This window comes from Sipha flava, unplaced genomic scaffold, assembly GCF_003268045.1.
Source record: "Sipha flava isolate LNK unplaced genomic scaffold, YSA_version1 134_pilon_pilon, whole genome shotgun sequence".
Lineage (NCBI taxonomy): Eukaryota > Metazoa > Arthropoda > Insecta > Hemiptera > Aphididae > Sipha > Sipha flava.
Genome location: NW_020271760.1, coordinates 834,424 through 849,986, shown reverse-complemented (window position 1 = coordinate 849,986; position 15,563 = coordinate 834,424). Strand labels below are relative to the sequence as shown.

Genomic DNA, 15,563 nt, shown 5'->3' with positions numbered 1-15,563 from the left:
GGTGATAATTAATTATGTAATTTAAATAATTATGACGAACCCGCTGTTACTCAGCTAATTGTGAGAAAACCGATTATTGCATGAATCATTCAAGTAAACCACCAACGTATCCGCCGAAGACTAAGCGCATTGGTAATAAATATAAAATATTACACAATAGTTTGTCTCCAAACTAAGTTGCACACGTAAATCGACTAACCATGAAAACATATTTTCCTCGTCAAATGAATAGTTCGATATGACTGCTGACGACGAATAATAGACTATAAATATCAAACACAATCCTTCTTGCTCCTCTGTTATTTCGGAAGTATCCCGAAACATTTGTAAATACTTGTCGGGTACCCGATTCCGGCTAAAAGTCAAAAAACCATAAGTACCTCGAATATAATATATACATACACAATATCGTATACAGGACTGTAAAAAGGTTTCGTACCGCGTATATAATCGTCGACTATATTTATAGTATTTTTATACGTTAAAAAGTTCATAGACAAATCTCAAACGATGGTTGGGGGTGACCGGGAGAGGGAACTCTTCTCAGCATTGGCGTGAATTGCGCCACGCTAACCAAAATCGTACAGTGCTGTCCGTGATGGCTTTCCGACGAAGACTTACACGGCTATAAATCCTAACGCGTTATCATAACAGTTTCTTCAGGGGATCCGTACTTGGAAACGACCGTCGTAACATGCAATGCAATGAGCAGGGGTAGGTTTTTTATCATTCACCAAGGGAGGGACTAACGGAGGTTTAAGAATTTTTTTGGTTGTTTTTTATATCTATAAAACATTGAATTTACAGAATATGTTTTTGAGTCCCTCGAAAGAAAGTAATTTTTTTCACGATGGTGACAAATTTTAAATAGTTGAATTATTGGTATCAATTTTAATCTGAAATCATTTTAAAAATATAGGTATACTAATATAATTAACAACAAAAATGAGCTATCTATTTATAAAAAATATATAAAATATGTATCATGTTCATCAATGACGATTGCCGATATTTTATAATAATTATAAATATATCAATATATCGTAATACTTGGCTTTGTAAAATATTTAGCTTAAGCCCAAGGGGGGGGGGTAGCTAATACCTCCTTAGCCACCCCCTTAAACCTGCTCCCACGCTGTGGCGTAAATTCTACGGCATGATCGAATTAAATATCAAAAAATGGACAACCGACGCTGTACACGTGTTCATAGAACGCGGTAACGTTTTCCGTGAATTTCGTTTCGGATCTAATCCAATGTACCACGCGTTACCGCTTGGAATCGGTAAATATTGTACACAATGCTCGTAATAAAAGGGTCGATATCGGTTGGCCACATCAGTTGGCGATTGTGTGCGTTCACAGGGAAGAAAAATAAACATTAATTCCCAAACGGATTGCCAATGTTGTCGATTTCGCATGCGGATACGTGTTTTGCTATAGTAAAATATATAATATATAATATTATACTCGCTGTGGCGTGGCGATGTGGTTAATCGAGAGGCGGTCACCTTTCAGTTTTCGACGGGGTATCGATATGACATATTTTCCTCTGAACATTTTTGAGTTCGCCATGATACTGTACACTCGTATATACGTCGGATAAATATCACACAGCGTGTTAATAACGCGCAATTAAATACACGTGAATCTTACGCAATTCGTGTAACCAGCATCTCACCACTTTTGGGCCACTTAATGAGTAAATAATTTTAATCGGTTAACAATAATAATAAACATTACAACACAACACATCAGCAATAATATGTTGGAAATTAGCAATTTTAATACCTTTTTTATGATTCAATCGATATTATTTTTCGATTCCATACAATTGACCGGAAACACCTTTAACCAACGCCCTGTAATATTAATATACATGTACACTTACATTAATTTAAACATATATTATACGTATACTCATGTTAAAGTTTTACTCCGAACTGTTAAAGAATTTCATGTTATACATCGATCCCACCAATTCCCGAATATGATTTTATAAAAAAATTCATACGGGCAAATGGCCAATAAATACGTTTTTGGTTATGAATAAATATATGTATATTTTACTGAGTACTGATTCCACAAAAACCACATTTAAATGTGTTCAATTTTAAAAATTTGGTATAATTTTATTTTTATTTTGGATTTGCATGATTTCGAGAAAACAAAATACAACGATGAAAAATGTAAAACTAAAAAAAATGGTGGTAGGACACCTTTTACAACTGCTCGTAATGACACGTATTTACCATGATTTTTTGAATTTCAGACGAAACAAAATTAATACCTATAACAATATTGTATTTTGTATATTTAGTAAATTGGTATTCGAGAACATGCAAATATTGCAGATTTGACGTATCACGATTCTGTCGACATTATCTCCATACAAAGCAAACCTAATGTTACCGTTATTACTTCATAAGCATTACAAATAATTTTAATATTCTTTAATCGAATTGAATATGCACCGGTAAGATTTTTTAAACGCCTGACATGTTTCTTAAATGATTTTCTTTTTCTATTTCATAAACTGACGACCAGAATATATATTTTAATTGTGTTGTAAATTGAGATATTTTAATTTGACTGGTTTTATGTCAGTGCACAATCATAAGCTCAAAAATCAATAGTATAGACGTCACGTAAATGCACTGAAAACACAAAATAAAGTTCTTCTACGATCCCCAGTATATATTTTGGTATTCAAATAAATAATTGTGATACTCCCCACAGAGGTTTCTTATTCAAAACGTGTCCTGTGTAATAGCTTCTTTTTTTTTCTTCTTGTCTTAATATCTTCGTTTGGTAAAAGGTGACGCGACCGTTGGTGATTAAAAAAATAAAGTCGTCAGTGGTGCCTTTGCACGCACACTATTTGTTTAATTAAAAATATTTTCCTTGGTCGTTAAACAGCGACGTCACATCTCTATATTTTATAGCGTTATCCGTGCGTGCACGATCATATTTTTACTCCTATCGCACCAACAAAACCGTGACGCCAATAGCGGTAATGTTCACAGCACGCGATTTTGATCGAGCCCTGCAACAATATTGATCATCAACGGATGGGCGCGCGAGACCATCGAATTCAAGATTTCGTTAGGATTTCAGTAACCCATCGCATACCGATTTTTCGCTGCCATACGCGTTGATCGAATTCGCTCGTTCGTATCACGTCAGTGGCAACATTTTTAGAACTTTGGACCACGTCGACAAATCGAAAAGGGTTCATGGGTGCCAGACAATACGACGAAATTCGATAGTTTTCAGAATTTAACATGAGCCGCTGGTCACCGACCATTGTTTTACGTCAAACTCTTATTGTCCGTTCATGTGGAGCATTAACGCTAAAATTCAGCCGTATACTATAAAAGAGGTAGCTCGCACAGCCTCATTTGAAATTTAACATTCTAATAATTTATTATAAGCCTATTATCAGTATTTAATAGATTATTAGTAATAATCTAATTATCTTTCAAAATATTAAAATTAACAAAATTTTTAATTTTATTTTAAATCGTAAAAGACAAAAGTTAATGGTAAAAAACCGATAACATACAATTTGGCCGCGAAAGAGTAAAGTACCGCACGTCTCGTCCTACAGAAATGTTAGATAAAATTTGTATACACACTTAGAAAACTAAAACTAAAGTTAGTTCTTGGCCTTTCAATAACCTTAAGTGGCTGTGTGGTAGTTTTTATAAACAGCGACTGTTTTGCTGGCCTTGCATTTTACTTGGTTAAGTTAAAAATGTTTGGGTTACTGATGGCTATTATGATTTAAAAAATCTAGCTAGAAGTGTTAAAATGCATGAATCATCAAAAGAGATAAAGATCCTAATACCTTGAAAAAATGTATATTGCATGTTGTATTTACTAAATATCCGTCTCACTACTTACGAGATCTACTAGCCAGTTATGCAGTTTACAGCTGGTGCAGTCGAACGCGTCATAGGTTATGACTTAACCGAGACGAGGGGGTCCCCATGGTTGGTGGCAAATTTTTTTGCAACTAAAGGGTGGCAGCATTTTTTTTGTAACTATAATCAATCATCCATTTTCTTCCATCGATCGGAATATTTTAATATCTTAAGTTTTTACATAGCGACCAAACCGCGATTTTGTTTTCACGATAATTTTATCAAAAGTTGACCACGTGAAATCTATAGATAATAAATATTATTTTTGTTGAAAAATCACATAAAACCCGTTCAGGAATGGCAATAGAACTTTACCAGGGGCGTCAAACTCTAAACACATATCCGGACACGTGTCGAACGTTCGAAACGTTCAAATCGGTCCGACAATGATTGATGTTGCACTGTTGGACGATTCGGTCAAACGGAAATCAAACGATCCAAAAATATAATCGTACTAATCTGTTATTATCATTTTTTCTTTTCTCCTCAGACCACATCAGCGACCAACAACCTACTGGACCGGTCGGCGTACGCGAAAATGAACGGCCGAACGGTGACCGGCAAGTCGGTGACCGTGCCTCCATTCCGTCCACTGGTGGCCGCGACCAACAACATGGTTCGCAACGTCCGACTGGCCACCCAACAGCAACAACAACAACTGCCCTTGAAGCCGCTGCCGGTGCCCGCATTCGCCGCGCTCCCCGAGTCAATAGCGAAGATCGCCGTCGAGACGCCCAAGCCGCAGCAGCCTTTGGCCGCCGGCCACAGGCAGCCACAGTCGCCCGCGCACATGCAACCGATGACAACTTCCGCGTTTGCCACCCTCCGGCAACCGGTCGCCATTGTCCAGCCGCAGATCCCTCAGCCGCAGCTCGTTCAGGTGGTGCAGGTCCCGCAGAATATCCAGCTACACCACGGACAAAACCAGCAGCAGAAGCTCGTCCAGTTGGTGCAGCTTCCTCAGAATTTCCAGCCGCAACAGCAGATCGTCCAGCAACCGAAGTTGTCGCCCGTTTATCATCACAACGCCATGCAGCAGGTGGCCAACAGACGATATAATGTGAGCGTTTTTCATTTATTATTTCACACCTTTTTTAGGGTCTCACGGTTAACGTGTAACCCATTATGTTACGGGCATTGATTTTAAATACTGTTCTTAATCAACGGTTACGAGCGAGTCACGTCGGGTTTGCAATAAGCGAATTAATTCTCGAGACTTATTTTGTATATTAGTTGATTCATGGGCCATTATTAGGCATGTACAAGTTGATTTCCGGGTCATTAAGAGGTACGTACGAGTTGATTCAATAATGCTGTAAATCAATTATCAATAGATTTTTCAAGTAAAGGGTTTACGACCGTAATTGACTCTTTAGAGTTCGATCGTCACACATAACTCGCTCTTATGTTCATCGAGACCACTCGCGAATTTTAATCAAATTTTAATTTTAATGAAAAAACTAAAAAGAACAACATTTTTGAGAAACTTGTCAGCTAACGACCTCATCGTGGTGTTTCTTAGATTATTCTAATAATATACTGAATATTGAATAAATAATGGCCCGGGAATCGACTCGTATGCAGCCGTCGGGTTGTCCGTTATCGCCTGAACTCCACGTCGTCTAGATGGCCGGTTCAGACGTAATCGATATGATTGTTCAGCGGTGCGCCCGAAAAAATATTTTGGAGCCGTTTTATATTTTCAGTTCTCTCTCCTCATTAAGTACTGACTATCTGACTCTAACGAGTCCATTAAACATAAGTTAAAGTATAATATTTTATTATCATTTAGCATGTTGAAACTGTGAACATTTCTTGACGTTAACATGATATTAAATTATACCTGTGTCTTAAAGTAACTGTATATCCTTCAAAATAAGAGAAAAATGTCGGGGGTAAGAAGATTATAAACCATAACCCTCCCTCCACACTCGTGATTACACCACTGTGGTTGTTGATGATTGTGTGAAAAACACACGGGGTTTGCTTTCCAATAACTCATCTTGTAAAAATCGTTTCCAATATATTTGATATAACACTTTAGAATTTTTACCATGATTATTTAATGTCAGTCTAATTTAAATAGCGTTTTATCGTAAAAGTCACGACTAAAGTTGAATACGATAAACTGTTTTCACTGCAATTAGAATATAAGACAAATAATTCGAGCATTTAAATACTATAAATATATTTCAATGTTACACTTTTATTTTTTAAATTTATTAATAATATAATTTTTTATTAGTATTCAAAAAGAAATTCGTATCGATTCCCGTTTGTTTTTAACAATAAAATTTCCAACGTTTAACAACTAGATATTTTTTTATTCTCGGAGGTTTGTTATTTTAAGGCGTTTATAATGTTTCTAGAAGACTTTTAGTCAATGCCGGAAGAATTATTTTGAAAATCGATAGTCACTTACGTGCCCCACTCTAATTTTCGACAACTCAGGTCGATGTATTTTCAACCATATTATGGTTGTTTAAGAAGATATTTATGTAACTTATTAGTTACGATGACCTATCATAAATATATCATTTTACACACATATTATTGACAAATAATTTCAGTTTATTAAAAATCAAAAAAATCTGCTCGGTATTAATTGTTTGTATCTCTAACTTTACGGTTACATTTATGTGGATTTTGCCGAAAATTTACTCTACGATATTTAATAGGTAAATTGTATGTTATTCCGTTTTAATTTTCTCATATTTACACGATAAATAATATTTCTATGATATTATAGATAGTATACCGATTTTAACTCAATATATATATTTTTACCAAATCAATGATATAACAAATTACTAGTTTAGATTTCAAACCATGATGGGTTTTTGTTTTTGCCAATTTTCGCGAAGAATTTGATATTAATAGTAGTTTATTAACTAATCCTATTAAAAGAAAAGAAGAAACGAAAACAATGGATACAAATAATTTCTAAAAGCATATTGGTAGGGTACAATATATTATTATTGAATGGAATACTGGTCGGAATTGAAGTAATCATTGAAGTCAGAGATGATTGTAATTTTCAATTTATTTATTTACTTATTTATTTACTAACAATATAATACTACATCAGACCAATATATATATGATTTCGATAACTAGTATTAAAAGATTCACAACCATTCATTTTAAATTTAATTTTCTGGATGGATTTCAGTCGTTAACTTATACTTTTGGACACAATAATTTGTTTTTCCATTATTCGGATTATTATTAAATATCAAACAATTGTATTTCTGTACTCAGGATAAGAAATGCCGATTTATTTAAATAAATATAAATACCAATACAAATAGGATGAACATATGAATAAACAAAAAACTACTATACTTATTATATACGTATATATTGAAATATTTGAGAACAAAAAAATGGATTTTCATTATTATCTTTCCAAGACTTAATATTTTTAAAATATAATTGTCAAGTATGAATTATTCGCTGAAGTATATGAATTTGGTTAAAGCAACTGTAAGAACTAAAATTTAAAGTGACATGATGATGTTGACGTGTATTTGGTTTAACTGTATTAATATTACGCAATTTGTTTAAATTTAAAATTCATAAAATGGTTCCAATATGTGTATTTGAAAAACAAACTTAAGTGAAGTTCGGTATAACATATAATATCTGTTATGGCTCGATAAAGAGTTCTACATTGTTAGCACAGTGTAAAATACCCTAGATTTTACAAATGGTACAATTAGAAAGCTTTCAAAATCAAAAATAATACTAATTCTTTAAAATAAATAAAAACATGTATAAGTTCCAAGATAGTAATACCACCGTGGATAAGATATATAATATAGTCAATTTTACATCTAAAAAGTGATGTTTGATTATTTTGATTTCTTACTTTTCGCACAAGTGTCGATAGAAAAAAAAAAAAATAAAACCAGAGGAAAGAATTCTTAATGAACGTTAATTAAAAAAAAAAAAAAAAAACAATCATCTCATAACAAATACAAACTTTGTTTAACTCGGAATTTTAAATTAAAAGTATTACATTTTTATTACATAATATTATTTTATAATATATTTCATTATAATTGTAAATGCACGTGGTACTTTAAAAAAACACGTTTTACAATATTCCAGTGTAAAAACAAATTTATTCTCAGAACCATGCAAAACGAGGTTGATATTACTGAAAACAGTTTTAAAATAGAGAAATGAATGTTTATTTTATTTTGCTTTTCAACAGTTTGTAGTTATTCTACATAACATAACGATCGGAATTCCAAAAAGTTGTGAAACTTATTTCCAGAAAATTTATCTCCGTGAAACTGATGTCGGTTTCGAGGAAATTATATGAAACATGCTATGATAGCAACATTGATTTCGAGTCTCGTCCCGGTGCTCGACGAACGTTTGAATATTTTCGGTTTTAGCAGACCCAAGACCGCTACGGAACGGGGACCGCTCACCGTGCGCACACATTGTTTATGAATAAAACGCTGCACAGCCAAACAAATCGCTCTGAATTTATCGGCAGACGGACGCGCGACGCGTTCTATTAACGACTACGACATTACACTCGATCGATGACTGTTTTTTTTTTTTCAAACATTTGTTTTTATTCCGTTCACCGTGCACCATGTGTTTGTATTCGACGAGAAAATACATTCAACTGTACCGTCGAGCAAACAATTAAGCTGGCCGGTAAAAAAAAAAAAAGGAAAAAACGCGCAAAACACTTTCCCTGACGTATCGGCCGAGAGGCGTTATAGGAAAAAAAAAATGTAGAGATAAAAAGCAACTGATCACAACGCTTTCGTTATATATTCGTTGTACGCAATGGGTGAACTAGAAATTTTTACGCCTGGGGAAAATGTTAAAATTACGCCCTACCATAGACCAATAGTCAAATACTCTTCTCGAGAATTTTTTTTATAATAATTAATGTACAATCATACTTATTGAGTTTTAACCTAGTGTCAGTATTTAGTAAAATTAAAAATATCAAATCGGTTGTTAATAATTACAAAAATTACACCCTCTAAAATTTTACGCCCGGGGATGAATCCCCGTCTTCCATCCTCTATTTCTGCCACTGATCGTACGCTGTCCATAACGAACCGTATTAGCGCGCTCCGTGGAAATTCACGACCAACGCGTATGGTTTCGAATCGGTCCGACGTGACAATCATATCGAAGTCGGTTCGCAAGTATTCACGGATTGTCCGTTTAGCCTTAAGCAAATCGACCCCACTGCCTTGTTGCGTGTTCAAAAAGCTTCCGCGCACTAGTAGTTTTACACGCATTCGTTCTCGTTTCGCACTCAGTCGGACAATCGCGTCTGCACTATCGACGCATTTCCGTCCGACGAACGTGCGCACGTGTGATCTAGAAACATTTCCATCGAACGCGGGTTTCGAGTGTTGGGATTGAAAACAACGGACATCGTCAAGAAGAATCGTAATCCTGAACGACCACATAAACGGTTTTCGATCTTGCAAGACCATTTAAGTGTTCAGTTTGATTCGATGCACGCAGACGTCGAACGGTGCTTGGCGAAGTACGTCGAAACACGTCGCTCGAAAACACTGGACCGCAATGCATTTCCAAGACCGTTAATATTACTTTCACAATGTGTTGGATACGGGTCACTTTGAGGAATATCGTTCTACGGGATTACGTCTCGGACCGGACAATAATGTGTCGTCAATAAAAATGTTGACTCTTGACAACATAATTGATTTATGTATACAGATAGATTTATGTAGGGCCCTGGATGATGTAGATATCTGCTGTCCCGGGTCCGAGGAAATATACTGTTATAATTGGAAGAACGAAAAAGACAATGCGGTCGTATGATAAGTTTTAAAATTTACGAACATTTTTTAGCCATTTTTAAAATTGTGTTTTATATAATAATGTTCTCAGAATGTACATACACCGTGTGTTGTTCAGTATTTTTATTTTTTATTTTTATTTACTATCAAGTACAGGTACAAATTAAGAACAAAATCACATTTTTATACTGATCTCGATAAAATAGTTTTCAATATAAAAATGTCGTCATAGTTCTATTTTGTAACCAACGGTAAACATGTTTCCAACACGGCAGCTTGTTTTGTTTTCACCACAGTTTCTGGGTCAACTATTTACGTTCTGTTCTTATTACTGTTAAATTAACCTAGTCAAAAGGTTTCGCATTTTAATTGCCAGGAACACGACGTTTTGATTTTCATAATTAATAAGTTAAATAAGTTTTCAATAAATTTTTAAATTAATCTGATATTCGTGTACATGGGCCTTCGAGTTTAAATAATTGCGAGAGTCTATAGAACAACGGAAGTCCGAAAAGTTTTAAAACGTTGTAAAAACCAATTGGCGAGCAATTTTTTTTCCTGATTGAACCGAAAACGTCGGAAATAGTATTTGCACAATATTCTGCCTCAGAATCGATGACTTTCAGATCTAATGTAACAAAAATGTTAATTAATCAGTGTCGATTTTGTAATACACAAAAATTAAATAATAAAAATATCAGATAATACAACAGATATGTATTTGATGGCAAGGTAGTCGTATTTTATCTACAAATTACAAATAAAAATGAATTAATATATAAGAGTATACATGTATTATAAGTAGTCGGAGTAAAAGTTAAAAATCAAAATGCACTTCGAATAACAAGTTATACTATAGCCATTAACACATTCTTTTATATTTTTTTATAGTTATGAATGTGGATATTAAAATGTTAAAATTAACATAAAATGTATATTTTAGGCCCCGTTAAAATAATGTATTACATAAAATGTAAAATTAAAATATATTACATTGAACGTTCGAAATATAATAAGCGAAAACTGAATTAAATTACATTGTTATATGTTTCTGTAGGAAATATATGTAACACATTAAACATTTTACCTTGGTTTATTTTTATGTACGTCACTTTTGTAATTTAAAAGAATAAACAGAACACAGAGAACAGAAAATAAAAACAGCATTCGGAAATTCATCGATTCAAATTAGTTCTATGAAAATAAAAATAAAAGCACTTAGAACGTGTACATTAATCTAGTCACATAATTAAACTATGCAAGCTAATGTGTAGTCTAGGGTATCGGAAATAAATAAACGCGTATGTTTTGGATTTTGTAACCGTAAAACGATTCCGTAAAATGCTATTCTTTCGACGACCACCCAAATACAGCTGATACTTTCTAATAGCGAACATATATTTCTCCGTCTGGAAGCGTTCACTTTGGTATTACACATATAATAAAACGAATGTTACGCATTTCACATACGGGATTCCGCGACGATCGGTGACCATAAGTGTGTTCGAGTAAAAACAAAACGTTATATTATTTTCAGAACATACAAGCCGTGATAGTTTTTAAAATATTCGAGGAACAGTTGTAGACGTTTTGCTAACACACACGGATGCTGAAGCGGTCGGATGATGATTGAACGTCTTTGATCCAAACGAAATATCGTAACAGTTATAATTAACGTGTTTGTAAATTGCTTATACAACTGCACGGACTGTCCGTTTGGCGACCGGCAATTTGCAATAGCGTACGGATAATTCATTCGCAGACAGTCGGGTGCGGCATTGCGATTTCAACCAGCAGAGTAAAAACAGTATAATGACCCCGATGCGCCGAGCGAGCAATTTTCGTAAGATTAGGTCTAATAACGATTAATTGAGTTTGTACGCGCAAGTGTATGCGTGTGGGTGTGGCGTCGCAGTTCACGAGCTTTAGTGTAATAACGACGACGGTAGTAATACACGCGCAAACTAAACGTGGGGGCATTTAACTTCACGGTAAAGTATAACGTTTTATGTTAATGTTCATGAATGACTGCCTATGTGTAACAGGTATCTACTTTTGCCACGTACTGGTACGCACTTCCGTTTCGGTTTTCGTCGTCGTCATATCGAACGATTCGTATTGTACGAGTATTTCGGATGGTTTTATATTTTTATTTATTTATTTATTTATTTTTTTTTTTTTTGAAACCTATAAAACCATCAATCGATTCGCATTGTCGTAGACGCGCACGGCGGTACTGTTATACAGCTTGGAAATCATTACGCTACCGTGCGCCTAGTCCAGTGGTCTCCAAACTTATTTATTCGAGGGCCACGTGGAGTATCAAAAACTCTTAGCTGACCGTTATTAACACGTATAATTTTTAATTTTATAAAAATACATGTACGTATGTGTATAAATTATTTACCGCTCTTCGTGTAGGTCGGTTATAACTTGCCGTAGTTTGGGGACCTCTGGCCCGGACGATTGTGAACACGGTGTAAGAGATCCGTTGGACGGCCAACTAACGCGAACCGCGGTAACTGCGTATGCTGCGCACTTTTATACGAAACCGATCGCTTTGGCGGTTTGCATTGTTGACAGTACACCGAACGAAAACGCAATATTACCATACAACGGGATGTACTGTTACGCATAATGACATATTATAATAATATATACCCCCGTCGTGTGTACACTAGAATATAATCCCCCTCGAGTGTATATCGTTAAATCTACCTTATTTAAATATAATATTCATTTTTCAGCTTAAACGGAGCATAAATCAATTCGTAAACTGCTGCAGCAGGATGTGCCATTTCATAGTTTGTTTTCGTGAAATATGAATACGAAAATTCCATTAGGGAAAAAAATGATTGTTATTATTATTTTTGCGGTCTATAACAAAGTTTGTTCCCGTCAAAACATTAAGTTTCGAAGATCGGATATCTTTTACATTTTATTTCGACCGTAAATGCTTAATGATGAATTATTGTCCTTGGAAAGTATGTCGACTTGAAAAACTTTTAACTACTAGTATAATATTTGAAATTAGTTGAATAAATTACAATACGGAAATGGTGTTAACGTTTTTCGGTAAATTTGAGACTATTGCGATTTTATTTACGACAATAAAGAAAAGTCTTTCCATGACCGAAAAATGTACATTTATTTAGTTCTTTTTTTTTTTTTTTAAAAAAAAAGAGTTTAATTACTAAACAATAATACCGTAAAATGCATGCATTAGGCCAAAAAGATATATTATCGTTAAAATATATGAATAACCGTTGCCTTTGTATTCCGATTAAAAACGAATACGTAATGAAACTTTAATATAACAAATGACGAGGTAAAATAATATAATGTCGTTCTTAAAACAATAAATCATACGTATTTTTGGAATGTTATTATTTTTAATTGCGAATGTAACTGAATAGTTTTGACAGCGGTAATGCATAATAAATAGTTCTGAAAATGACCAATGATATAAGTACAAATGATACGTGTAAACCGTTTACTACGACATTGAAGGGGTCGATAAAAGTAATATGTGGTTTTAGCCGGTAAGTTTTACCGTACGGTTATTTTTTTTTACACCAGCGGTTCTCAAACTTTTATTTCTGCGTTGATTTTTTTTTGACCCAATTTAGCCATGGTGCCCAGCTTTGAATAACATTTAAGACAAAACAAAAAAAAAAAAACTTATTGATAATCAATTTTATTAATTTTATTAAAATTTAACTCAAGTATAAATTAATGTATTTTTAAACTTAGAAAATAAATAAATAAAAATTATTGTAATTATGATTATGATTATTATATAAAAATATAATAAGGTTAAAATGAGAGTATCCGAATATACAATAGAAAATATTACATTATTTACTATAAAGTTTTTACGAAAACAATAAGGAAAAACAATTTTATACATTTTAAACTATTTGTTATGCCTTTAGAAAGCGGTCGTGATGCCCCTAGGGCATCACGGTGCATAGTTTGGGAACCGCTGCTTTACACGATACAAACGAATATATCGATTTCGGTGTGGACTACATTAACATGATATCAGGTTTTAAAATGATTTGCCGTTTTAATCGATGACATTTCTAACGGTTTCCACCGTAAATATTAGGGAATTTTTTTTTTTTCAAGTTCGTTTCGCTTTTAAGCTTAAGTTATTCCGATAATTCGAGTTCTTAATTTTATTGAATTTATCTACTCCATTATGGATTGCGAACAACAAATAATGACAATTAATAATTATAGAACGCATTGTACGCAGATGTTCTCGTTGTACAGAACAACATTTTATTAGGTTTTCAAATATTTTTTTCGTACTATGCTCATCGATTGAATACCATAGAATCTAAGTAATAATTGATATAACATGTAATTATTCGAAAAACAGTTAATATATATACTATACAACTGACAACTGTATATTTCATAGTGATTACAGAGTTTAAACGGTGTTTATAAAAACCCACTGTAGTATTAGTACTATATGTACATTAGGTAACAGTAATTATTGTATCTAACCGTTAATGCAATTAACCATATTGTAAAATATCACAGTTTTAAGAATTGTTATGTAACTCGTTGCATTGTATCTTATTAAAATCATCGTGTAGCGATTAAACAAACGACTATTTAAGCAGCACATAAAAGTAAAAAAAAAAAAAAAAACATTAATGAGATGACACCTGAACGGGTTGGTTTACTTTCGTTTGGGTAAGTTACATTGACCAGTTCTGGTACTTACAAACTAAAGAATCAACTCGGTTGTGCGAGATTGTGTTTTGTTTTTTTTATTTAAAGTCATGCCGTTAGTTTAATCTTTAAGACATGAAGTAATTAGTTATTAATTGTCGTATATATGCACTGGAAAAAAAATATCATAACAGTTAAAAATATGATTTCTTAAATATGACTTAATTAATATGTACACTATTATTACATCGATAAAGTATTACAAAATGAATCATCGAAAGTGCTTGATGTTAATATCATAAAACATCATAAAGTTTAAATTGAACTTTCAATTAAATATGTTATTATAAATAAACATTGCGTAAAATTACAATAAAATTATTAAAATATAAAATGTATTAAAAATTTCTATCAACTGAAATATTTTTAAAGTTTATCATTACGCAGAAACCTTTTATATACGAATATATATACAACGGTGATGTCGGTATTCAATCCATTAAATGTTCAAAATAAATTGAGTGATTTTTTTTTGTATGATATAAAGCCCTTATAATAGTATAAAAGTTATTATATCATCTTACATCTAAAAATAATTGAGATTTACCATAATATGTAATTTAAATTGCATGTACGAAATAAACGCAAACCAAAATCTCTTGGTATTAAGTTTAGTGTCAGTGTAATTATATTTACATTGTATAGCAGTATAATTAAAACTAGAATTTTTTTTTGTTTGATGACCATAATTTTGAAGAAAAAAAAACATAAAATAGGAGACAACATTATTTTTCAGTGATTATGTTTGAAAATATTAAAATACAGTTTCTAGTTAATTTTCAAATTAAAATACCATGTAAGCGATGGTTATATACAGTTACGTATGGGTATCACGATATTCAGGGGCGTTCCTAAACATTTTTTCTTTTTTTTTTGGAGGAGGGTTAAATATTTTTACAACTACATATTTCAAATGTATTTATTTCACAAGAGAATAATTTTGGTAATAATTAATTTTATAGTACTAGAAAAATGTATTATATAAATAACCCTGGAAAATGTTTATAATATTCAATTTATATTTATATTTATATGTATAGAAATATTAGGTAAGTCATACTTATTTTCTAAATTCGTTTA

The 15,563-nt window shown here is 32.9% G+C and overlaps 1 protein-coding gene across 1 annotated transcript in view; it reads left to right on the top strand.

The window, feature by feature from the left end:
* The window catches only part of LOC112679324, a 79,755-nt gene that overhangs the window by 45,893 nt on the left and 18,299 nt on the right, over positions 1–15,563 (top strand). The window contains exon 4 of the mRNA XM_025549084.1: positions 4,415–4,984. Coding sequence (XP_025404869.1) covers positions 4,415–4,984 — 570 coding nt within the window. The remainder of the gene's footprint in view (positions 1–4,414; positions 4,985–15,563) is intronic.